General features: G+C 39.0%; 2 protein-coding genes and 1 long non-coding RNA gene across 3 annotated transcripts in view; 1 reads left to right on the top strand and 2 right to left on the bottom strand.

Annotated features, from left to right (window-relative positions):
- Positions 1–76: 76 nt before the first annotated feature.
- On the bottom strand, positions 77–5,273 carry LOC148364362 (signal transducer and activator of transcription 1-like). The gene is made up of 6 exons (XM_088337348.1): positions 5,124–5,273; positions 3,455–3,586; positions 2,230–2,374; positions 1,905–2,000; positions 282–374; positions 77–205 (listed from the first exon to the last, which is right to left on the bottom strand). Exons 1-6 carry the CDS (start codon positions 5,267–5,269, stop codon positions 77–79), a joined length of 741 nt encoding a protein of 246 aa, XP_088193474.1. The 5' UTR covers positions 5,270–5,273.
- A 4,759-nt stretch (positions 5,274–10,032) lies between these two features.
- Positions 10,033–25,861, bottom strand: part of erbb3a (erb-b2 receptor tyrosine kinase 3a) — a 40,867-nt gene continuing 25,038 nt past the window's right edge. Inside the window, exons 11-29 of the mRNA XM_088338431.1 lie at positions 25,348–25,438; positions 25,227–25,244; positions 24,894–25,111; positions 22,401–22,533; positions 22,235–22,328; positions 20,969–21,123; positions 20,057–20,110; positions 19,834–19,975; positions 18,983–19,102; positions 18,801–18,899; positions 17,171–17,356; positions 16,831–16,986; positions 16,671–16,746; positions 15,498–15,644; positions 15,307–15,404; positions 15,028–15,228; positions 14,877–14,945; positions 12,834–13,095; positions 10,033–11,615 (exon numbers count right to left, since the gene is read on the bottom strand). Of these exons, the coding sequence (XP_088194557.1) occupies positions 10,867–11,615; positions 12,834–13,095; positions 14,877–14,945; positions 15,028–15,228; positions 15,307–15,404; positions 15,498–15,644; positions 16,671–16,746; positions 16,831–16,986; positions 17,171–17,356; positions 18,801–18,899; positions 18,983–19,102; positions 19,834–19,975; positions 20,057–20,110; positions 20,969–21,123; positions 22,235–22,328; positions 22,401–22,533; positions 24,894–25,111; positions 25,227–25,244; positions 25,348–25,438 (3,068 nt within the window). The 3' untranslated portion in view covers positions 10,033–10,866. The remainder of the gene's footprint in view (positions 11,616–12,833; positions 13,096–14,876; positions 14,946–15,027; positions 15,229–15,306; positions 15,405–15,497; positions 15,645–16,670; positions 16,747–16,830; positions 16,987–17,170; positions 17,357–18,800; positions 18,900–18,982; positions 19,103–19,833; positions 19,976–20,056; positions 20,111–20,968; positions 21,124–22,234; positions 22,329–22,400; positions 22,534–24,893; positions 25,112–25,226; positions 25,245–25,347; positions 25,439–25,861) is intronic.
- Positions 22,756–25,502, top strand: LOC148364361 (uncharacterized). Its single transcript, XR_015850750.1, has 3 exons — positions 22,756–22,814; positions 23,567–23,641; positions 25,054–25,502. It is a non-coding gene; the product is annotated as an uncharacterized LOC148364361 (long non-coding RNA).

The raw sequence follows: 25,861 nt of genomic DNA, 5'->3' as shown, positions 1-25,861 counted from the left end.
CTCTGGGAAAGCTCGTGACCGTACGCAGAGCAAGATTTTTCTCCCAAATTAAACTTCTATATGGAAATTATTGTGTTTAGGAGGTGCTCATTTGAAGGGGTACCACTGTAACAATTTTTTGCTTACCCTCTATCAAGTATGTGTCGTATATAAAACAAAACTCATCTTCTTGATCCTCCAGACACTTGATTGCCCGTTCCATACACTGGAATTCCACATGCATGACAAAATAAGGAATCCATTATCCACATTGTAAAACCATAAATCAACACCGTCCGTACCTGCACTTTTGTTTTAAGGCTGAGCATTCCTTGGTCAAGGTTACGCTGAGTGCTTTTCTCAAAGTCTCCTTCTTCTACTTGCAAAACTCCCATCTGATAAGACATGAAGGAGGAGGAGGAGGAGGACATGATTGATGTTTGGTCGACCATATAGACGCAGAGGACAAAAGACTGCGTTAACTGGAGTATAATGATCCCATGATTTGGTTTGAAACAGTGGTGCCAAACATAAGGCTTGCAGGCCGAATCAGGCCCGCCAACGGTTTTAAGATGGCCTGCAATACTAAGAAAACTTGAAATACCAAAGCCAGGCCGAGCCCGAGCTTTGAAAGGACTGAGCCCAAAGAATACACTAACTTTCATATTTAATTTGTAAGGACTTGGGAGGATGACTGGTGATTTTGTACCAATTTCGGGTCAGACTCGGGTTTGAGATATTACTTCTAGTGTGCATGTCTCCCTTACTCACAAAATTTGCTGCTAAGCAATGCTTTTTATCATCAGTGATTGGAAATTATAAGTTAGCATCTGGAATAGAAAAAATACAAATTGAAAGAATAGCATATGGGTGTCTTTGCAGAAGTTTAATGGAGCTTTAGCTTTTTTTCTAAAACTGATCGGAAATCTTATAGCAAAGTTCCCAAACTCAAGTAAACATTTTCATTAAAAAGTAAAAAACAAGCAGAAAAATACTTTTAAATTGTTTGTGTGCTCTTTTCCGACTTTTCATTTTGATAGAATAAACTGTAAAGGAAATGAATCAAATTCTTATTTTACTGCATTGCAAGTGTGCAGTTGATGAACACTACGAGAGAATAAAGGGATTACAAAAGATCTATTTTGTGTAGTGCTTCTCTCTGTTCGATAATATTCCACGTGCCATGGAATGCGAGAAATTAATTCTCAAAGTTGACAGTTTGACCTCATATCCCCTGGAGCTGAGACGTCACCGGATGACAAAAAAAACTCAAAACAATGGCGGGTCCCGTTGAAAAACAGACAGCGATTTTCATAATAAGCTAATGCATAGCGCTTATTTCTGTTTGGAGTAATTGGAACTTTGCTTACTGTGTTACAGGGGACTTCTGACTGTTTTGTGCGAGTTGCGTGCTTTGATCATCAAAATCTGCAGGGCAAGTTTACCTGGTGTCGTGTACAGCCTGCGTTCTTTTTTTGCCTTTGCCTCCCTTTAGGTATGTGATTGCAACCTTTTCTTTTGTGTTTTTTGCCGCGTGTCCTGCAATTATTATAGTATTGTCCAGATAGCCACCCCTTTAGCTTGCAAGCTCCCAAAGGCTTCCAGTTTTGTTTGGTCCAGATAACCCCCGTTAGCAGTCAGCCAGCTGACTAGACTGCCGTGATCATTGTTTTTGTTGATGACTCCCGATTATTCTGGCTGCTTACTGCAGTTTTTTTTTTTTTTTGTTAGCCAGCCGCCCACTTTTCCGCCGATCGGCCCCAGTCCGGCCTGTATAGCATCCCTCAAGCCTGATGTAATCATTTGGTATATTTACGGCTGGATTCGTGTTTGTTGCCGTGGTCGTTTTTTTGTTGTTGTTGGCTTCCATTTATCCTGGCTGCCTACTGCATTCTTTTGGTTGGCCAGCAGATTTTTGCACCAACCTGCTCAGCCAGTTCTGCATTTTGCAAGATTTCTTTTTCCTTTTTCAAAAACCAATAGACTGTTCCTGCCAAGTCACACGATTTCTCCTGGTAAAGCTGAGAGAAAATAAACACAAGAAAAATGTATAGCATTAAATACAACAAAAGCAAGATATACTCTACTCAACATTTGAACAGTGAAAAGATGTTGAGCTCAATCATTATTTTTCAATGAAGTATTTCTGTAACAAAATGAATTGGATCTTAGTTTTTCAAACATTCAGCCCAGACCTGAAAATATAACAAAATGAATTGGATTTTAGTTTTTAAAACCTTCAGCCCAGACCTGAAAATGTTGTTTATAGCGTCGAATATTGTGTTGCCTGAGGACGTCCTTCTCTTGCAAGAAACGACTGTAGAGGATATCTAGATTATCTAACAGCCCCTGGAACAACACCATGGCCACTTCATACTTGTACTTTGCTCGTTCCCTATATTCAAAGAAAGATAAAAATATTTGTATAGTTTATTGGTGTTAAACAGTTCAAATACAGTATACCTCCAGGATACACATTAATCAGTTGGGGATCGCAAAGTGAAATTGCCCTATACCAGGGGATAGAAACCAATGGTCATGCATAGCTAATGTGTTGTAACAAAGTCTCTTAAATAGTATATATAATGTACTACTTATGTGTAAAATATGAGTATAGGATTTAATAACATTAATAATAATACGTTATAAATACATATGCAATTAAAAGAAAAATAACATTTTATTTATCTTTTGGTGTCACGTGACTTAAGCTGGTTGAATGGAGTAGCGGGTGGGTGCAGAGGACCGGAGGGCGCGGCGGAATACGTTTTTATTTTCTTTTTTTAATTTTCATTTGCAAGAATTGTAATGCCCCTGAGAAGATTTCCTAGCTTCAATCGCATCCTTATTTTTAAAGGTGCGGAGTTGGATCTGAAAACTTAAGCCTGCAATCATGACTTCAAGTCACAAGAAGGCGGCACTGATTTGCGTGCATTTCTTAGACGCGCTCAAATAAACTCTTTTTTTTTTTTTTTTTAATCTTTTTGGGGGTTTGTTTCACCCCAAACGGTACTGCTAAAGATAAAAGCAGAAAGGCGCAATGGAAAATAAAGAATACGTGCTCTTTAAACTCAGTTGGGCATTATTCAGCGACCTCATACTCTGTGTTTGAGAGGGCGCCACCATAACTGTATTAATTTGTACTTTGTAGGTGAATACACACACGATCCCCCTAATTTATGTTCATGGTGAATAGAGGATTGCACATGACAAGTGTGAGGGATGTTCAAGTGTTCAGAATTTAATGGACATTATAATACATAATCTGCATTGAATAAGCAGCGAAATAATGGAGTAGTAACAATAGTATGGTATAGTAATTATATTGATAACGCGTTACAGTAGAAAAGTAATTGTGTTCCTTTGTAACGCGTTAGTCTTAACACTGGGCATGTTTCTGTTTTTTAATTTATATATGAAGGGATTAGAGTGAGCTATTAATGACTATTCTGTTGTTATCTGTGACAGAAGTTACCAATCTTGTAGTTCAATCCACACAGCCAGGTAATGGCGGACATCCATGGGAAAAACATCCAAGTCATACAGGTCGTCTAGCTGCTGTTTGAAAGATGCAGGCAGATTATTCAGCTTCTCCCATTGAGACATGCTAAGAAAAGGGGGGTGAGAACGAGGGATTTGAGGTTAAATATAAAATAAAAAAGAATAAAAGTGCATTTCATTACAGGGCATTCTGTTTGGCATTAAGAAAAAAGAAAATAATAAAATACTACTACCGAAATACTAAAAAAGTACTATAAAACCAAATATTTGACTCAACGCTAAAAAACAGGGACCTAATATATTATTTTGCTTTAATTCTGAAAAGAAAGACATACTGTAAAAATACTAATAAAGTAATACTATAAATCCGAAATACTACTACAGAAAAAAAATAAACACTTCTACAAAAATACAACAAGGGAAATACTACTTCAGTAATACTACAAAAATACTAGGGAAGTACTGCAAAAATATAACTGAAACATGATAAAAAAAAGAGGGAAATTCGACAAAAATACTACAAAAAATACCAAAGAAATACTACTTAAAAAAAACAGCATTTAAATACTACAAAACACCACTACAAAAACAGTACAGAAATACTAGAAAAACAGCACCACAAAACTCAAATACGAGGAAAAAATACTACTACGGAAATACTACATAGATACCTCAACAGAAACACTACTACAAAAATACTACTTCACTAATATTACAAAAATACTAGGAAAATACTACAAAAATATTAAGGAAACACGATAAAAGTATTACGGAGATTCGGCCAAAAAATAAAAATACCACAGAAATACTATTACAGAAATAATATTATTTAAATACTACAAAACACTACTACAATAATATGACAAAATTCCAACACAAATACAAGGAAAAATACTATACAGGGATACTACAAAATAGGTCTACAGTAATACTACAAAAATATGACAGTATTATTACAAAAATACTACTATGTGATTCCTATAAAATCCTAGTATGGAATAAGTCTACAGTAATACTGCAGAATACTAAAGAAAGACAACTAATATTTCCACAGAAATGTTACAAAATTACTAGAAAAAAATACAGCAAAAATATGCCTACAGAAATCCTACAAAAATACATCTACATAAATCCTACTACTGAATATAAATACTTCAAATAGACTAAAAAAATACAAATACACCAATAACGGTTGGTTGGTTAGATCCCTTAACCACACAAATCGTAGGGGCACCATTTCCTGTGGTGTGTCTTGGGCAAGTACAGCCTGGTGGCGCCCATCCCTCTCCAGGCCAACATATATTTCCACCCGGTCTTGAACCGGGAACCTTTATGCATGTTAGGCGAATACAAAACGTTATACTGTATCAAATTGAACGCTTAAAACAAGGATTTCATATGTTTTGCTGTGATCGTAGGCGTTTCAGAACCAAGTTGACAAGGCGAAAACAAATATAAATATAAATATAGCATGTAAATGCCTGCATCTACATTTATTCATAAATTAGACGGATAGGTCTGTATATGCAACTTAAAAGGTTTGACCACTCCTGAATTAATCTAAACGATAAGGCTATTTTACCTTTAAGCAAGCAATAAAAATAAAATAATCGACTTCGGAAAGTCAGAAAGCAAATCCTTACCTTGGTTCATAAAAAGCTGCTCGTTTCCATGAGAAATAAAACGGTACACTGTCCTCATATTTTGAACAACACTTCCTAAGGGCTCGTTTTCGCCGGATGAGCACTGCCCACCAATTGCCACAGACGCCATTTTGGTTCAAAAACATTGAGGTAAAGCATTGATCAGAGCCGCAATGGACTTTCAGACATCAGTTTCCGATGACGCAGGACATAAAAGAGCTGATTGGCGGATTTGCAATCATAACAGCGCATACAAATGGTTGAAAAGTGTGCCAGTCAAAAAAAGTGACAGAGAGAAACGAAACTTAACTCGAGAATATTTCAGAGGAAACTGTTCCCTTGTATTTTTCAGATTTAATTTCCCCCTATGTTCCAGTCCGGAGTTTTTGCTCTGAAAACGCTGGTCTAATAGTGATCCATCCCTGTCAACCTCCACGGCTCCATACCCTTACAAAATGTATTTTCCCTTACAAAATGCATAATAATCTTACACCAATTTTTTTTTCAAACGTGTTTTAACATGTTATATTGTATACGTGTTTCGTTTTATCATATAAATTGTTAATTAACATTTTGTTGTGAGATACTGAGTTGCTCAACATGAATGAGGTTTATTGTAAAAATGAAGTAGCTTGGACGTTCACTGTAGAAGGAAAAAATACATGCAGATATAATTAAGTAGAACAATACATTTTCTTATTCAAATTATGAATTCATTTTCTGCATTAAATTATTGTTGGTAATATACTGATAAAAGGGATAACCACAAACCTGTCTTTTTTCATTTTCTCTTTTTATACTTCCTTTTTTTCTTAACTTCTTTATACAACAATAATGATTCGTAGTATAATGCATCAAAGCAAGTGAGGTGTTTGAGAGCCGGCTCTCTTTAATGAGTTGAGCCGAAAAAGCCGGTTCTCTAGAAAGAGACGGACTTCCTTTCACTACATAACTACCACATGAAATCCGAGGCGGCAGACGCATGCGCACAGTAGCATCAAACCGCTTGCTTAGTTTGCAACGGAAAAAAATGAGATAGAGGCTACCGCGGGAAAGTCGTTTGACTTGATTGATTTGCTGTTTCGTCATGGGGCATTGATTAATTTAAGGTTAAGTTAAGCTGGCAAACACACAAAAAAATCTTATTTTTAGTGTGGTTTGTGTAAATGATGCTAAGTTATGTGCAGATTTATTAAGCAACTTCAAGGTTTTAGATGACCTGTTCGGATCTGGCCCGTGGGTTAATTCATCCTGCCAGCCATCCTCTGAGTTTGACAAAAAAGAGGCGAGTCTTGGTCATTTCCATAAAATTTATGATTTTTGAAATAAATGCATACCAAATGCTCCCTCTGGCCGTTAGAGGGCAGTAAAGGACTCAAGGACATCTTTAATAGGCCCAAGCGAGTAGTTTGATTTTATGTAATCTAATCTTATTGTCTATGCACTACTAAATGTTGTGGCACAGCAGCTGAATGATTTTGAATCTTTTTGAACAGATGCAATCAGGATTCAGGGCTAACCACTCTACTGAGACAGCCCCGATTAAGGTAACCAATGATCTTCTACTGGCAATTGACTCCGGCGCTTCATCACTCTTGCTGCTGCTGGACCTTAGTGCTTCCTTTGACACTGTGGACCATAATATCTTACTAGAACAGTTGGAAAAATTGATTGGTCTCTCAGGAACCATCCTCTTATGGTTCAGATCCTACCTCTCAGATAGGACGCACTGTGTTAAATATGGTAAAATGACATCGGGGCCCTTTAGTGTTACCTGTGGTGTTCCGCGGGGTTCAGTAGTTGGCCCCCTTCTTTTCAGCATTTACATACTTCCATTAGGTGATATTATTCGCAAGTATAATATCAGTTTCCATTGCTACGCAGATGACACTCAACTATATCTCCCGATGGAGAAATCTGCCACACTAAACTGTGGAAATTTGCAGGCTTGCCTCACTGAGATAAAAGAGTGGATGTCACTCAACTTCTTGCGCCTTAACTCTGAAAAGACGGAAATGTTTGTTATTGGTCCATCTCAATATCGTGACTTGTTCTCAAAAACTGCTCTGAACATTGACAAATGTAATATCACCCAGAGTGACTCAGTCAAAAATGTAGGTGTCATATTTGACCCCGAACTGTCCTATCAAATACACGTTAAGAGTATTACTAGAACAGCTTTTTTCCATCTTTGCAACATTGCTAAAATACGTCCTTTGCTGTCTCAGTCGGATGCGGAGATTATAATTCACGCGTTTGTTACTAACCGTCTCGATTACTGTAATGCACTACTCTCTGGTCTCCCGAAGTCCAAAATCAAGAGCCTTCAGCTGGTACAAAATGCTGCAGCGAGGCTTTTAACCAAGACAAGAAAGTTTGATCACATTACCCCGATTTTAGCTAACTTGCATTGGCTCCCTGTTAGCTTAAGATGTGATTTTAAGGTTCGTTTTGTTGTATACAAAATCATGCATGGACATGCTCCCTCATATCTTTCAGATTTAATTTCCCCCTACGTTCCGCTCCGGAGCCTTTGCTCTGAAATTGCTGGTCTACTAGTGATCCCAAGAGCCAAGAAGAGATCCGAAGGTTCAAGAGCGTTCTCCATTCGGGCCCCGGTGCAGTGGAATGGTCTTCCCCCTGAGATTCGATCTGCAACCTCTGTGGAACTGTTTAAATATAAGCTTAAAACACACTTCTATTCTATAGCATATAAATAACCTATATTTTATGTTGACAATATCTGTGTATTATTTGCCCTCATGTAGGTTTTAGATCAGGGGATGGTGTCATAATAGTCTGTGGTTTGCAATAATCTGTGGTCTGTGCAGCCCTTGAGACTTTTTTTGATTATACAAATAAACATGACTTAACTTAAAAGTTTTATTTTTGTATTCCTATTTAATTCATTTCGAACCAGTACAAAAATTAAGGCAACTATTATATAATTAGTCATGCTTCCACTTGAGTTTGTATGGTGTGGTGAGTTCATTCAGTTGTAAAACTGCACTGTCTCAACTGTTATAATAAACCAGTTAACACATTCAATGCCAAATATGAAAACCTTTTTTTTGCCACTGTTTGTGAATACATGTGTTATGCTTAGAATATATCCCTTAGCATCCGTTTTTTTTTAATTCTGCACGATAGGCTACATCAGTAGGCTGGATGATTAAGCATAATTATGAAAAACTACGCTAAGCTAAAATTTCAAGTTGACGTTGTCTACTGTTCTGGCCCGCCTGAAAACAGAATTCTACATCTGACCACAGAGACGAATTTAGTTCGACATCCCTGGTGTTTAGATGTGACTTGAAGGTTCCAATACTGGCATGCAAAATTCTGCATACACTTGCTCCCTCCTATCTTTATGAATTAGTTGTGCGCTATGTACCTATTGGAAGCCTTCGCTCGGAAAATACTGGTTTACTTGTGAGTCCAAGAGCAAAGAAGAAATGCGTAGGCTCAAAAGCTTTCTCCATTTGGTCTAAGTGCAGTAGAATGTACTGCTCTCTGAGATGAGCTCCGCTACCCCAGTAGAAATGTTTAAATCTAGACACTCTTATATTCTATACCAGGGGTCTCCAATTTGGTGCCCGCAGAACCAGGGTCCCACCTAAGGTTAGCCGAGGTGCCTGTGAACCTGTTCTGAAAATAGCTCATCAGTGCTGGGTCATTGTGATTTTTTAGAAAATCATTTTTTTTGTGGCTGACTGAGTCCAACCATTTAACCCTACTTCCCCACGGTGCAGAGGTTCAGGGTTCAAGTCCAACTATTGCAGCCTGGAGTTTGCATGTTCTCCCTGGGCCTGCCTGGGTTTCCTCCGGGCACTCTGGTTTCCTCCCAAATTCCAAAAACATGCATATCAGGTTAATTGGTCGGTTTAAATTGTCAATAGGTGTGAATGAGTGAGTGAGTTGTCTGTCTCTGTGTGCCCTGCAACTAGCTAGCAACCAGTTCAGGGTGTCCCCTCCCCTCTGGGATGGGCTCCAGCACCCCCGCGACCTTACTGAGGATAAGCGGTGCAGATAATGGATCATGTTAGGGTCTGGCATACCTCCCACCACAAGAGGGCCCCAAATGACGTTTTGAACTGGGCACAGGTTTGTCCAATTATCACACCTTGTGCCCAATTATTATGAACCCTTTAGAAGGACATTTTTGTTCAGCAAACTTTGTCGGGTCATTTTGAGCTTTTCTGTCATCCTCTGTGTCATTACCTCTTCTACGCCATGTTTTTCTGTTATTTTGTTACTTTATTTCTTGCAGTTTCCATTTCCTGTTTCAGTTGTTTCTAGTTTAAACTTTGTCGAATTTCATTTTTAGTTTTTAGTTTCTTGTTTGGACATCTTGTTTGTTGCTTTTGTGTCCACTTGTTTGCTACTTTGGTACTGATGTTGAGCACCACCGCCTGCAGTTCCTGCCTCCCCCACATTGGTCCATCATCACTACAATCAAATCTTAACAAAGGAGCTCTCGACCTGAAAAAGGTTGGAGACTCCTGTATGATTCAGCTGACCAGCACCTGCACCTGAGACATGTCAACATTTGCATTGACCGGCTGTTTGAGATGAGAAGCTGCGTTGTTGCTGTCTTGAACTTCTTGCACTGATTCAGTTATTACTTAAGTTTATTGTTGATGTTGACCATTTTTGTTTATTTGTGCCCTTAAAGAAAACCTTCTATTCCGATCATCATTAATGCTGTTTTTTTCTTTTTAAGTTTTCCTTGCCTGCATCTCAGTTTCAGATCAGGGGAGGGTGTAATTGTGAGCTGTGCAGCCCTTTGAGACTCTCTGTGGATTAGGGCTATACAAATAAATGTGACTTGACTCGACTTGCATTAATCGATGAGTTGTTGCGCGCACCTCTGTATTCTGTAGATGACTATTTATAATTGAAAGACAGATATCATATTACAAAATCTTTTATTTCAGGTACAAAATATACAAATCATTTTTTTCTTTAATGACAAAATTGTAAACAAAAATACTGTATAGATAGCTTGTAGTGTGTTCTTCTTTTTCTTCGGTGCTCAGATATGTCTCTGGGAATTCCCCACTGGTAATGCTGAATATACTGTTGTATAGTAGTAAACTGTGGCCCCTCTACATACGAGATTAATTCGTCCATGGATATCGTTTGACTCTAGAATTTATCATATTTAAATAAAATTTCAACATAGGAAATAATTAAAAAACAATTAATCCGTTCTAGGCCTGCCAAAAAAATCCAAGTTAAGGCTAAATAGCTATAAAACAGATGTTTCTGTTCACTAAAAAACTATTCAAATAGTAAATGAACAGAAAAATACACAAATGGAACTATATTAATGAAATAAGATGCAAGTTTATAATGAGAATTAAACATGGAGGAAGCCAGCACTTACTAACGGGGGGGTAACGGTGGTTTGGGTGGAGCGAGGAGCCATTTAAAAACAACAACACAATTGGTCTGTATAGTGGGAACCACTCAAAATAACTGGGAAGAGGCCATGCTAGCGTTGAGCTTCTTGAACACTCAGCCCTCTTATATTGGTGTCTGGAAATTCTTGTAACTTGGACTTTCTCTTGTATGTCGGGCAAAATTTTCATATCTGTAATTTCTTAAGGCTCAAGTAGCTTGTATGTAGAGGGGGCACTGCATTGTGTATAGTTTTTAGTATCCGGGCTACATTTTAGCTTTTGTAGTATTCTCTTGCGTCCTTCATGAAAAAAACTAGCCAGGAGCAGTTGAGTCTCTTTCAAGTGGACACTGCTTTGGCCTTGAGGAACATCCTGCTGTGCCAGTAGTCAGGATTGTCGAAGGATCTGTCTCCATTCACAGTGTCTCCGACCTCGACTCCAGCTCTCACTTTGACATTCGGGTCGACGCCCAGCGTCCGAACCGGGGTACCGCCGGGCTCCTCCGAATCTCCCGATTGCATATTCTGGTATAAAGCCGTTTCTGACGGTTTGGAGGCGGCGAAACAGTCCATGTCTTCATATTCGTAAACCTCGCCGCCGTTCCTGTCCTGGATCTTCAAAGCCTTGTTTTCTCGAAGAGCCTGGCTCAGTTTCGGCTGTCTGTTAGTGTAATGATAATTGCTGTCTTCCACGTACTCCTCTTCATCCTCCTCCTGCATTTCTTCTGCGCTCATAAAAGAAGGAGGCGCAGGGGCCGGCGGAGGGGCTGGAGGAGGGTCATGCGGCGGAGGTTCTTCATCATTTTCGCTGCGTCTGATATCCATGTATTCGTATTTCACCTCCTCTGAGCTGTGATTGGTCACATCGCCCAAACTTGCCGTGACCTGTGAGGATAGGGATGTCGTTCGTATTTTGTTGGGCCTCAAACGACGTACGTTGTCCTTGAAGTGGCCAGAGATCCGGGGAGAAAGTCGCGGCTGCTTGTTCATGTACTCGTATTCCTCGTCATTTGTGCTGTACAAGAGCCCGGACGAATGAGACTTGCCTCTTTCGCGGGGGGCCAATCGTGACGGACACAGCAAGGTTTCTGGAAAAGAAGTTGAACCTGTCACAAATGGTGACTTCCAACAATGACTCAATATTGTTAATGATGACAGATGTGAATTTTAAGATGTGTCTCAAGGGTATTAGAGCCAAAGCATCCAATCTGTAGCCCAGGGGCCATATGTATCATTTGTTAAAGTCGATATTCACTATTGAGGAATTCCTGTTACTTGATAATTACTTAATATGTGATTATGCATTTGTAAAAACAGTTATCTACAGTGTATCAAAGATGCTGTAAATCTGGATTTAAAGCTTTGTTTGCCTTTAAAAATCTTAAATCTTCATTGATTCGGTAGGCTAGGTTTTTAAAGGTACTCTCACTGGAACTGAGGTTTTAAAGCACCTTTGAAGCTTCAGACGTTTGACTCAACATTTGACAGCACTTGAAAACATTAAATTTTAATGCTTTAAGTTTACGAGTGGAGTGCAGGTCTAAACTTTTAAATCGAGTTAAAGCTTTGAAAATGTTCTAATTCTATATACGAGGTTTTAAATCTGCAATTGAAGTTTTAAAGAAGCCTTAAAGCTTAAGCACACAGTTGAGACTTTGACAGCGCTTGTAACGTTAAATCTTGGATAAACACGTTGGGTTATTTAAGTAATGTTAAAGAGTTCATGCTTAAAAGTTGCTCTAAATCTGAAGTGCAGGTTTAACCCTTTAACTCAATAAATAGATAAAGCTTAAAAGTTTCAAATGCAATCCTGTAAAGCTTTAGCTCTGGACTTAAAGCATTCAAGTTATTTTAACCTTGAATTCAAGCCAAAGTCCAACTTTAAACGTGCTCTAAATCTTTAACTCAACTATTAAAATAGTTTTAAAATTCATTACCATATATTAAAAGTTGAAATACAATTAACGTTTTAAAACTTTCAGCACTTATAGGCTTTAACTGTCCAGTTAATGCTATAATTAAAGCTTTCATACTCACTTGACATTAACGCTGCAATACATTTTCGAGTTAAAGCTTCAAAGTGTCTCTCATTCTGAAGTTTGGGCAAACTTTTAACTTGAGAGTTAAAGCATCAAAGTACTGTCAAATTTATGAATTTGAAGCTCTAAGTGTAATTGAAAGATGTAAACATATTTTAACTCAGAAGAGAAAAAAAAAAACACTTAAACTCTTTTGTTAAAAACTTTAGCTGAAACAGCCCTATATTTTGTGGAAAACATTTTCCACGCATATTTTATGAACATCACCTTTCTCAGGGCTGTCTCCAGGCAAAACATAACCGTTTTGGTCTTCTTCGTCCATCTCTGGGGACGGCGTCTCAGGCGGACCACCTGACAAGCTGTCTCTCTGGGACACATAGGCGCTGTCCTGCCGCTGACACCGGCGCTTCGGACTCCCGGTTAGAGATAAGTCCTCGATCATCTCCAGTTCCGTGCCCATGCAGCAGCCCTCGGAACTCTCAGACACGGTGCGGGCAGAGTTCAGTCGTGAACGAGATTGCCAGGGAGCCTGAAATTTAGTTCACGAGGACAGTTTTTGCATTGTCTAAGCACCTTTGTACAGTGACCCCTCTACATAAGAGTGAATGCAGTTAAGAGTAATTCATTATACGAGATGTCTTTCGAACAAAAATCTTGCCGGACATATAAGAGAAAATCCAAATCATGAGTTTCCAGATGCTACCATTAGAAGGCCAAGTGCTCGAGACCGCTATCCGCCAGTAGCAGCTCGTCCCCGGTAGCATGTGTTTCCTGCCACACACATATGAGATCTCTAGTTGTGTGTTTTTATCTCATAGCATATCTTTTTTATAGCGATTTTCTGGCCTTAGTCATAAATTCTTGAAAAGGAAAAGTCTCTTGTGCTTCTTCCCTCCTTCCCTTCTCACTCCTCCACCACCACGCATACACCTCGTAAGCAACCATCAACTTCCTTCAGTCCACTGTAAGTGTTCATAATGAACTCTCACTTTATTTTGGTAAATGTTTGGTGTGCCGTTTGAGGTCTCCTTAAAAGAATAAATGTTGAATATTTTCTCTTTGAAATATGTGTTAATAATGCCCAACTGAGTTTAAAGAGACCTTATGTTTTCCCAAACAAGCCTATCACATTTTATCGCACTTTTAGCAAAGCTGTTTGATGCAGAACACATTAGGTACAACGAATGGGGGTACGGCGAGGGCGTGGATAGTGACGTTATGCTCACTCCCATGTTTTTTTTTTTGTTTCTATTTGTTTGTGTATGACAGATGATTCATCATTTACTCTACACTTGCTTGAAAGTTAAGGTATTTCTAAACATTACGCACTAGGAAATAACAAAGTGCAACACAAAGCTATTGGTTATCAAGGTAACATTTGCAGTTATGTACAGTTTTGCAGTAAAAAACAGTGATTTAATGAAAATTGATACTGCTTCCTCAGATAGGTCATTGCTGTAAGCACTACCTAAAAGAACACGTGTCCCAGCACTGCTGTAACATGTGCACTATTACTTTTGGTACACGTACCAATGGCACCGAGCAAAAATGACGAAAACAATATAATGATTTCATTATGAGAAGAGCAAGTAATTTTTTCGATAGGAGATACAGTATTCATTAAATGCCCATGCTTAATTCCAACAAGCTTTGTAACACAGTATAAATCCTGTTATTTTCCGGCATGTATCCACAATTATCCCAAATTTTGTCAGGTTACGCTGTATCAAAGATTTGTCAATTTATCAGATGAATGCACGTTTGGTTGTGCAATCCAGTCTCCCTGTTGCATTTATTATGGAACAAAACCCCTCTAAGTTGTCATTATTGTGGTTTCACATCCCCGTCAAGCTTTCCAGTTTTGTTATATTTTTCAATCAGGCTAGAGTCCATCACCATGCACGTACCTGCACGTGCATCATAAACATCCTGACATACTCTGGATTGATGACACGACCCAGAGGTAGCGGCTGTGAGTAAATTCGGTAAAGCTCTTTTATCGTTTTTTTTAAACTCTTATTACTCTATTTTCATTTTAAATTATTATATAAAGGTGTTTTAGTAATCAGGTAGCTATTTGGGTTTAACTTGGATGATCTTGGGAAGCCTTGAACGGATTAATTGGTTTTAAGTTATTTCTTATGGTAAAAATTTGTTCGAGATAGGATTATGATCCAGAAATTAATTCATCTCATTTGTAAAGGGCCCACTGTGTTTTGATACGATAGCAGCATATATTTATAATATATTGTGTATCTAAAATCTCATCACAGAGGGTTGAAGGCAGAATGGCAATACAACTATTCTTACCTGTGCCATGTTGTCTACACCTGAGGTCATTGGCAAATAACCAGCACCACCAGGTGAATTTAGAACGACCTTAAAAGACAAAAGTGGATTTTCAAGACCGGAAGATGCATTTTACGAGCACTTTTCCTTCTTAAAAATTGGCAGGAATTACTTTGTGAGAATCCACCCTGGAGAGGCCGCTCAGGCTCTTAGACTTAGCGGGAGACAAATAGTGGGAGGGCGGGTTAAGTTCATCGATTGATATTTCCCCCGCCAAGTCTTCCAGCACGAAATCAAGCTCATGCAGGTCATCCAGGTCGGCACTACGTTGGGTAAACTCATCAGGGGGCCCATCAGGCTGGCTGCATTCCTCCTGAAGGAGGTAAGGAAAAGCATTAAAGCATCCAATTTACTCCTTTGAACTGCTTCTGACAATTTTATCCCGTCTTACCTTTATCACAAGGTAGCGAGGAGGATCTCGGGCCATTCTGGTAAACTCGTTGGCGAGCTCTTTGAATGTGGGTCGGACGTTCTCGTCGATCATCCAACCTGCAGTTTTGTTTTTTTGTTTACAAATTGGCTACGTTAAATAAACTTTGTTGTGATTTAGAAATAGTAATTAATAATATATACAGTACTCACACTTAACCATGACCATGTACACGTCAATTGTGCAAATAGGGGGCTGTGAGAGTCGCTCCCCCTTTTCCAGCAGATCGGGAACTTCCTGCGGACGCATAGTCGCGTAGGGCTCCATTCCGTGTGACATCATCTCCCATATTGTGACACCTAAAATAAAATACATTGATTTTATTGTGGGATCGAAAACAATATCACACAATTGTTGTCGGATGGTGGACATTTGAACTTCTTCTTCACGTATAATATTTTTTTAATCATTATTTTCTATGCTTAGTTTCAAAATAATTGTCACAATGCTGCACTCTGAGTTCTGTTTCACTGTATTTTCTCTCTATCTCTCATTCACTTCTTTCTTGCTTGCCCTTACCATATTTGCTCACTCTGGGATTTTCTCACTCTGGGATTTCCCCACTGTTTCTGTCTTTTTACAACCTTTTCTTTTTCCTTTTTCAGTAGTCTGTCCCATTGGTTCCTTGCTAGTTCGTTGCCTTTCTCGTCCCATGTCAGAGCGCTCTTGTTTAGTCAGTGCACTGATCCCTTGCCTGTCATCCCCGATTACAAGTACCAACTAATGATCTATTGGACTGTTGAGTTTGCTGCTTGCAGTTGATGAATCACTGAGCCTTTTACGGCTCCATTGGATTATGTTTGTTTGCCTCTGGTGTTCTGGATACTGTTGCCTTGCAACCTGCCTTTCCGTGTACCAAACCCTGCCCTAATGAAGGACTACTGTTTTATTATGCTAATCTTTGATTCTGCATTGTGCTTCCACACTATCGCAAGTGAGTTTAAGACAATAATGGGTGAGGAAGGCCCTCCAAGTATGTATTATAAGATTGAGTTCCTTATTGTGTTTCTTTTATGAAACACTAGTTAACAACCCTCAAGCCTTCACTCTACCTTCTGCTGCAAAGTAGGAGCACAATATTGCGTATTTGAAAGAACAGAAAAGAAGAAGTGTACGGTGTTTCTCATTTTAAATGTTTTGGAGTTTTGTTGTTGTTATGAAAAAAGTTTGAAAAATACTAACAATAAGGGCTAGATATGCTTAAAAATATAGTGTAAATGTTGCATTACTGTTGATAAAATAATTTTAAGAGGAAAAAAGGCGTTGACAACAGATAGTGAACAAACATTGATAGATTATATTACATTTATGATATAATTACATACCATAGCTCCAGACGTCGCTTTGATGAGTGTATCTCCGGAACAAGATACTCTCCAAGGCCATCCACTTAATCGGCGTCTGAATATTTCAAGTAGAGATGAGTACAATTTTAAAATGCATGCTTAATCCAGTTATCATTTTTTGATTTAAAGTGAATAATACCTTGACTTCATTGTAGAAGTATTTTTTGTCATCAGGGTACAGCAAGTCTGCGATGCCGTAGTCGGTGATCTGGACCGTGTAGTTGTTTTTTAACAGCACATTTCTGGCGGCTAAATTTCGGTGGACCATCCTGTTCTCCTCCAGGTAATACATACCCTGAGCACAATTTGGATGCAATGAATAAATGTAGCACACAGTCAATTCTTACATATAGGACACTGTGAGCACAGCTACCACAGGGTGGTGCAAAAACTTATATTTGCTTTTAAAGGGGAATTTTTTTTTATTTTATTTTTTTTCTTTAAAGGGTTCACCTTCTAGTCAGGCCACCTTATCTTACCTTAGCGATCTGCACACACCAGTTGAGGAGCCTTTGTGGGCTTAGCTTGTTCTTGTTGTTCCTGACATGCTCCAGCAGGGAGCCTTGGTTGTTGAGCTGGCTGATGAGCTGGAGATCGGCGCCGGGACAGATTCCGAGGATCCGGACTACATTGATGTGGTCCAAGCTTCCCATCACCATCATGTGCTGTTTGGAGGGGAATACGAATCAAATACAGTGGCCCCTCTACCTGTGAGATACTCTACTTACGAGAAATTTGAGATACGAGAACTTTGAAGGGTTTAACTGTGATGAGGGGGGGATTTGGGGGGGGAAATTGCACTTTCATTCATCACCGCCAAGGAGAAAAATCTGCTGGGCCACAAGCCTATAAACTATCAACTAACCCAGGTGTGTCCAAACTTTTTAGAGAGCTGGCCAGATTTAGAAAACTGAAAATGTGTTAGGGCCAACTATTCAGCCTGGCATTCTTTAAAAAGTCTAATAAAATGTTGTAGTGCTTAGTGATCAGTGGCACGACCTCGTAGCTAGCCTTTGTAGCATTTTCATTTGACTTCCAGGGTCTCGTGAAAAAGCGCTGCTACTTCGGCTTCACTTTTTCACAGCATTCGTTTCCAGTTAACTTTTTGTAGTCAGCTTGTTTTTTTGGGCAGTGCCTCTCTATGTTATTCTTTAAATCCAGACACAGTCCTTTGGCAACTTAGGCAGACGCAGTTGTTTTGAATTTCAGTGAAAAAATACTCCAATATGAACTTGTCCTGGAGGCAGCGGCTCTCACATTCAACCTTACTTTTTTTATTTAAAGTCTCCATGTCAGAAACGGGGCGGGCTAAAATTCTCACAGAAAGCCGAGGGCAAGGTGGGCAAAGGGCTACTGCCATCATCTGGTGAAATGGTGATTATTATTTTTTTGTACGAATGTATATTACCTGCAGTCCACATTACTGACGGGCCATTCATTATTAATTTTATGACAGGAAAAGGTGTACAAAAATACAAATGATTTGATCACTTGCCATATCAGGCCCCCGGGCTGGACTTCTGACATGCCTGGTCTAACCTTAGCTATGCTGATGCCAGTAAAGCTGCTGCTGGTGTATCATGCAGAGAACACATGCTTGTTTAAGACTCATGAAGTTTGCAACCACTGACCTGCTCCAAGGTTAGTGCTCATCATAAACTATCCTTTTATTTTGTTAATATCATCTTAATCATCTTATTACTGTATCTTTATGTTCAATTACTACTTGAATGTGTTTTAGTGATCAGGACGATGTGCTTTATAGCTCCTTAACTTTTACAATTTGTGAGGTCGGAAAAGGATGAACTGGTTTTCAATTATTTCTGATGTGAAAAATTAGTTGAAGATGCAAGAAATTCTAGATCTGAGCTTAAACCAGGGAACGAATTAATCTGATCGTCAAGGGGCAACTCTATTACTAATTTTGCAATATCGATCAAATGTGCTCCATTCCTATCATAATCAAGCTTAAGGTTAGCATTGTGTGCTCTAGTAGCTCCTCTATGCAAAATAATATTGAAAAAAGGTCTTCCTTAAAACCAAACATTCAAAATCAACCCCAATCCATTTTCAAATGAGCAATTAGTATTCAGAGGATTGTCTTCTTACATCCGTCACTTCGAAGAATGTCTGGCGCCCAGTGCGATCGTGAATCGTTTTAATGGCAACTGGGAGCTTCACAGTGTCTCCCTCTGGGATCCAAATTCCCTGTGAAATGCAGAAACACTTCAGCATGTTTTTAATGTATGACAAGCATGCTAGAAAGTCCACATAGGCCTGATCTTGACCACCTTATGAACTGTTCCAAACACGCCATTGCCCAGCGGCTTGATCTTGCGCAGCTCAGTGGGCTTCAAGATCCGAGCGTGGACTTTGCGCCCCTTCTCACTGGGATCCATTGGCTCCATACCCTAGGAAGGACAATTAAGTCATTAGTTGGGTCGTCCTAAAATACAATATTCAGGTTATATCTCAACAGAGGCCTAAAATGATACGATGCTTACAGAAGATTTTGGACAATTCTATTACTGGCATTTTACATGCAGCGCTTTTCTATTTCAGCATTTTTTTCATGATTCCTGTCTGTCTGTCTGTCTGTCTGTCTGTCTGTCTGTCTGTTAGTGTCACTCTTCATACGAGGGCTGCCTCCAGTGGTGTTCAAGGAAAGCACTTCATTACAATAAATCTACAAAATGAGTGCTTAAATGGCTAATGAATGAATGAATGAATGAATGAATTCATTCATTAATGAATGAACGAAAGAATGAATGAATGAATGAATGAACGAACGAACGAATGAATGAATGAATGAATGAATGAACGAACGAAGCCTGTTGAATTGGTTGAGTACTGCATTGAAGTAAAATTATATTATAATTCAAAAGAAATCCTTGGAACTGTTTTTAAAAAGTGTAACTTGGCACAATTTTGGTGAGTGTTTTAAAAGATTTAAATGGAAAATGTTGTGTAATTAAATTAATCTAAAGTAAAACTATTGCTTTCAAGCCTATGTAAAGAAAATGGTTTCATAAAAGATTTATGGATTTTTATCGACACAAAATGCATGTTGATCGGTTCCAAAATTTCTGTATACAGTAATGAGCATATTGAAAAAAAAAAATTCCTATCTCCAAGGCCTTACCGCTCCATTGGCCATGTATCTCCTCATAGCTCGTTTGCGACGGATGGCGAGGCCTCTGCGGTACAAAACGCTTAGCACGAAAATAGAGACGCTGGCAAACAGAAGGGCAATAACTCCCAGGACAATGCCTGTGGTTGCTTGTCTAAAAACGTAAAAATCGTGTGAAAATGAATTTACAATGCTGAAAATCAATACATGGCAACGAATATGAACCGAATCCTACCCGGAAATGTATCTGGAAGACCCAATGCAGCCTCCCTTTCCCGGACCGAAGCACCTGGAGACAAATCATATTTGAGAAATGGGGCGTAAAAAATGTAGGGCGGTGCCCTTGCCACTCCGTGCCAACTGCAGACACTGTCAAAAAGAAATAACTTTGAAAGACACACCATTTGTCCCTCAAGACACTGCGTCTCTCGGATGATTGGGGAGTCTATGCACCCCTGATAGACAGAACTACGCCCCTTTCGACGCCCACTAAAGGACAGCTTTAAACATGCACATCAGTCGTGTGCATACGAACAACAAAATTCCAGTTCCAGGAAAATTACATACCGAGATAGATTTTTAATAAAGATTAAAATCTCCAGAGTATTTTGATCAAAATATTGGTTATTTGTCTTGGTGATTTATGATTTATGTTTTATTCTTCATTGCAAGGAGTTCCCTATCCCCAGCCACCTCCTCCAGCTCATCCGTCGGGATCCCGAGGCCAGCCTGGAGACATAGTCTCTCCAGCGTGTCTGGGCTTCCCTTTTAAGGCTGCTGCCCCCGTAACCCGACCCCGGATAAGCGGAAGATAATGGATAAATGGATGGATGCTAGGAATTTAATCGCAAGACTCATATTCTGAGTGGCGTGGTTGATAAAAATCAGCCCTGTGTTGGCGTGAAGATGGGAACTTTGTTTTTAATAAATGTTTTTTCAATAAATTTTGGATAACCTTGCCTTGTAAACAACCCTTGTTGGGTCTTGATTGCAACCCTGTTTTTTGATTCCTCGTGTCCTGCATTTGGGTCCCTCTGACATCACATGACACACTCAGAAATTATAAAAACTGTAATTCTGAAGACAAGATAAAAACGCTACACATATTTTTGAACACCCAATACTCAGTTCCAAAGGTTTTTCTTACCCTTGGGTGCAGTTGATGTGACACGGCTCGCAGCGGCCTTGCTTGTTGGGGTACTTAAATATGACCCCCTCGCCTCCCATCACGCCCTCAGGACAAGAGGAGACACAATGCGGACCGTCCTGACGGTTGGCGCACACTACGCACTCGTCTGCTCCCTGCAACATGAGACCCAGTTGGAATATTGAATAAGATTGTAGTTTTTATGAATCTATTTGTTCATTCATTCATTGGTTTATTCATTCATTCAACGGTTTGTTGGGTTGTTCAAACATTCATTTTTTCGTTTATTTATATATTCATTTATTTGTAAGTTTATTATAAATATCACAATCAAACAATATTATAAATATTTCACAATGAATGATGGGAATGTGGCAGTGGTTAGTGTGTGCATGGCACAGCTCTGAGGTCATGGGTTCAAATCCAGCTACCAGTTTTCCTGTGCGGAGTTTGCATGTTCTCCCTGTGCTTTTGCGGGTTTTCCTCCCGGTCCAAATTGTCCCTTGGTGTAAATGAACGACTGAGTCGTCTCTCTCTATTTGCCTTGCAACTGGCTGGCAACCAGTTCAGGGTGTCCCCTGCCCACTGCCCGATGATAGTTAAGATGGGCTGTGGCACCCCCGCAACCCTACTGAAGATAAGCGATGCAGATAATGGATGGATGGATGGATGAATGATAAGAATGTCTCTTGTAACTACGGTGCTAAATATTGAGGTCTAAATACAATGGAAGCTAGAGCTCTTGTTGGTGATAGGAATGAGTGGAGAAGTGTTGTGAAGGGAAAGTGGGATGTTTGGGGCCGTTCTTAGGGATGGGCAGGGCACCTGTACTATGCGGCAGGGGTAAACCAGTGAAAGCTGTCGGGCCCTGCTGTGACACAAAAGAGTGTGTTGTGTCACCCTGACCCGAGTGACATGGCCGCTTTCTTGTGTCCCGTTTCATCTGGAGGGACAAAAGCATGACCAACATAGGTACCGAGGTGCCTAACTTGTTTGGGTGTTTGGGCATTTGGGTTGGCCATGATCCAAAAGCTTTTATGTGTGTTTTTTGCTATTTTTTTCCTTTTATTTTCTTTGTTATTGTATGTGTTTGTCTTGCTGTCGGTCACCCCTCTTGAGGGATACGACCAAGGTAGATAGATAGATAGAACTATGGTGCACTTAATTAAAAAACACAATAATAACAACAAACCCATGATATTTTTTCCTAGTAATAAAATAAAAGCAAAATACGAACAGCAATCTGTTTTTTTTTGAGTGTCTTACCGGGCCTGTGCATGTCTCCTTTCCCTCCTGCACTTTACATTCAGGATGGCAGGGCATACATTCTCCTGATGGATCTGCAAACTCGCGTGTTTCCCTATATCAGGATGAAAATTATCTTTTAAAATTCTTCAAACAATTAAGAGTGACACAAATTAATGTCACACACCCTGTCAAAAACCTGCAATCTGGCACACAGGTACCCCCTCTGCTGAACTCTTTGCAGGAGAGGCACTGATCTGGACCGGGCCCCCAGCAGCCCTCCGAGGAGCACAGCGGGTCGCACACGTGGCCCATCTCAACTGCACAGAAATACATTAAAGTATAAGAGATGAATGAGTGACCTTTGTGTTGATGGTTCGGCTCCTGCAGTCCTGCCCTATTTCCAAGAGATAGCAGTATTGCCCCATTTTCCAGTCTCCCTCTCCACTCCCCAGTCCAGGTGCTACCAATTATCACTAGCCACCCTCTGCATTATAAACCCCTGTTCCCCACTCCATGTTGCTAAATCGTCTTAGTACACTTCTGAAGATATTTCCTCGCCAAGACGACAAGCTACTAATCGTAAGACTTTCTTCGCCAGGTATTCTCCTCAATATATTCTTCAAATGTTTTTCTCTAGACATTCACACCCCAAGACTACTTCCTTAAGTTTCTCTCCCAAAATTTCCCTCCGCAGTCCCGGTCACGCTCCCTCTTTTCAGTAGTGAGTCTCATTTTGTTATAGAATAAACAGCCCTTGTTGGGGTTTGCTCATATCCCCTATTTTTGACAACTGGTGTCCTGCATTTGGGTCTGTTTGAAAAATATTGTCGTCATACAAGTAAAACAAAAATTGGAGGGCTTCTGCTTTCAGTGCAAGTAAGACAAATTAGAAAGGTAAACAGTTTGCAAAAGGATAAAAAAAAATTGAAATTGGTTATTGAAAACACTTGTTATGAAATAAAAGCTTGTTGTGAAAAATATATACAGTGAATACGTCAAATGCAAGTATTATACCATAGTATTGTTTTGAATTTGCCAGTTATTTTAATGCTAGATTCCAAATTTTTCAATTAAAAATGAGCATCAGAGTGTTTTGTCAGAAATTACAATATCTAATTACATTGTCTTATCAATAACATTATTAATTAAATATATGATCGCTTTGACAACCCTTGATGGGAGATCACTAAAGTTGTATTAACTGCAAAAATTAAAAAAACACTGTCAAATTTAACGTCTGAATGTCACTGTATTGTGCAGTGCAACTGAAAATGAGTGCTACAAGAAACAAGGAAGAATTAAAAACTACAGGGACTCAAGTGCACCATTTTTCTTGTTTTTCCTCTTTAGCTTTTTACAAGGTTTTTGGTCTTTGGGGGTCGGCGTCGCAGCAAGATTGGCCACAATCATGTCACCCTCCTCTAGGTGAGACTCCTGTAATGTGAAATAAATACAAATTTCTCGACCTACGAGTATCTAAAATGATTCACGCTTATATGATAATTCATGTATTTTCTCATTATTTAAATCAACATGTTGTTTTTTTACCACTAGGGAGCTTTAAATCATACACAATGACCCTTAGGGTAAGTATGATTAGATAAACTATTATTCCATACAAAATATTGTTAAACAGTTACTTAATACGCTCCATGTAAAAACTTTTTGGTAGGGATAATTTGAATAAATTCTCTTTTAATTAGCCGATTACCACTTACTTTATTCACTACAGGTATTCATAGATAATATTTCAGGTATTTATTATGAGGACATTGATAGTTTTATTTTATGATTTAACGAATGTTTTTCAGACGAAATTGGTTTTGCACCTTCTCCTGCAACTGTGACGTTATGTCAATGGTGTGTGCATCTTTGGCCACATGGGGCAGTAGCAAGTAAAGGTCAATTTATTAACTAATGTCATAAAAGGAGAAAAAAAAACTAAATGCAATGCAATGTAAATATTAGCAACCATTTAGATTAAATTGATCAATTTAAAAATTCAAATTTTGTATTAGCTATACAGTTGATAGGTAAATCATGTTTGTTTTTATTCTGTTTTCACTATCAAACGCCTGCCAAGTAAATTTGTTAGGATGTCAAGGTTGTTTAGCTATTTACATAGTTGTTCTTTATTTTGGCTCTATGTTCTTTGTCATTTTGACTAATATGCACTGTTTACATCATTGTGACTATTGGCCATGTTGCGGTTCTTTGATTCTCACACCCAATAAGGATTATCTGATTTTTGTAACCTAGGAGATTTAATGAAAAGAAAGGGATCAGGGGAGAACTTTTAAAACTGGCTTGAATTTCTTATCTGAGGATTAGGGCATCTCCAAATTAAATTTCGATTTATGTCTTCTTTCCTTATTTTAAGTGTCTACTAAACAATGAACGTATAATTTTGCCTGGTCATCCTGGAAGGGGGATTAACTCATGTGCGGTCCCTTCTTAAGGATTCTTCATTTTTCTCATGTTGAGCCCTTTAAGACTCCTTGTGATTAAGGGCGTCACAAATAAACATGACTTGGTCCTTTGAGCCGGATTCCAAGAACTACTGTATTACTGTTTAGTGGACCAAATTTAGATTAAAAAAAAAAGCATAACCCCAGTGTTTTTTTCTGTTTTTTTTTTTTGTTTGTTTTTTTAACAAACCACTCTTTAAAAAGCTCACCACACTCATTTCTTGGCCGGTTTTCCTTAATGTCGATGTACTTTTGACGTCGCAGAGGACGCGAACTGCTATTCAAAATTCGCGTCCAGTTAACCGTGTCGTGGTAACACAGTCGCTTGTTCCCTGTGATATAAATGCTCCCGTCATTTATCTTCTGCAGTGAGCGTAAGCCTAGAGAAGTCAAAGATGGGATCTTCATCACCAGCAGAGAGTAGCCCCTGGGGAAATAACGAAGGATAAGGTGATTTAGCCAAATATTTGACATCAAGAAAATACGATAAAACCAAAAAGATGTCACTTAGATCCAAAAGAAGATGAAGAAAATGATTATACCTTCTTGAGCTCACTCCTCTATGTAGTTTTGAATGGATTAAAAAGAAAGAAAAGGCAAATTATTAGACTACACGTAAAACAGAAGTGTACAAAAACAATAACTTTAAGAAAAAAATTGTACCTGTACAGTGTTCTGCCCTGAATGGTTCGCAGATTTGAAAAGACGGATAAATCTGTCATGTTTTTAGGCCACGACTGTATACTGAGGATGTCTGAAAATGTGACACTGTGTGTGTTAAACACAAAACCAAACACTGAGAAAAATTACACTCTTAACCAAGGGTCAGCAAACTACGGCCCAGGGGCCACATGCGGCCCATTGGGCTTTTGAATCCGGCCTGCGAAATCCTAAAAATATAATGATAAAGATGAATTGATCAGTGCCTCTCTGTCCCCATTGTCTGCAGATCTATTTATTTGGGTTTTACACATTTTATTTAATTTTTGCAAGCTTTTTATTGGGGGGTGAGGGGCTCGTTCAAGGGGATTTAGTCTAAATTGTTTAAAAGTTGAATTGTGAATCGTAAAAAGTTCCTGTATTTTATAGCTTATTCATAGCACTAAAGAGTTAACAATTCGAATTTATATTTTGTGTTTATCAACTGTTTTAAGAGATTCTGTGTATCGCTATAAAT

Source organism: Urocampus carinirostris, chromosome 6, assembly GCF_059441175.1.
Source record: "Urocampus carinirostris isolate Australia breed hairy pipefish chromosome 6, RoL_Ucar_1.0, whole genome shotgun sequence".
Classification (NCBI taxonomy): domain Eukaryota; kingdom Metazoa; phylum Chordata; class Actinopteri; order Syngnathiformes; family Syngnathidae; genus Urocampus; species Urocampus carinirostris.
This window is presented reverse-complemented; position numbering and strand designations above follow the sequence as displayed.

Excerpts from the sequence above, each read along its gene's own strand:
- LOC148364362 (XM_088337348.1), bottom strand. The coding sequence starts at position 5,269 with ATGTTTTTGAACCAAAATGGCGTCTGTGGCAATTGGTGGGCAGTGCTC. Across the intron at positions 2,001-2,229 it reads GCTATAAACAACATTTTCAG|CTTTACCAGGAGAAATCGTG; the intron begins GTCTGGGCTGAA and ends ATTTTCTCTCAG. Across the intron at positions 206-281 it reads GCCTTAAAACAAAAGTGCAG|TGTATGGAACGGGCAATCAA; the intron begins GTACGGACGGTG and ends GTGGAATTCCAG.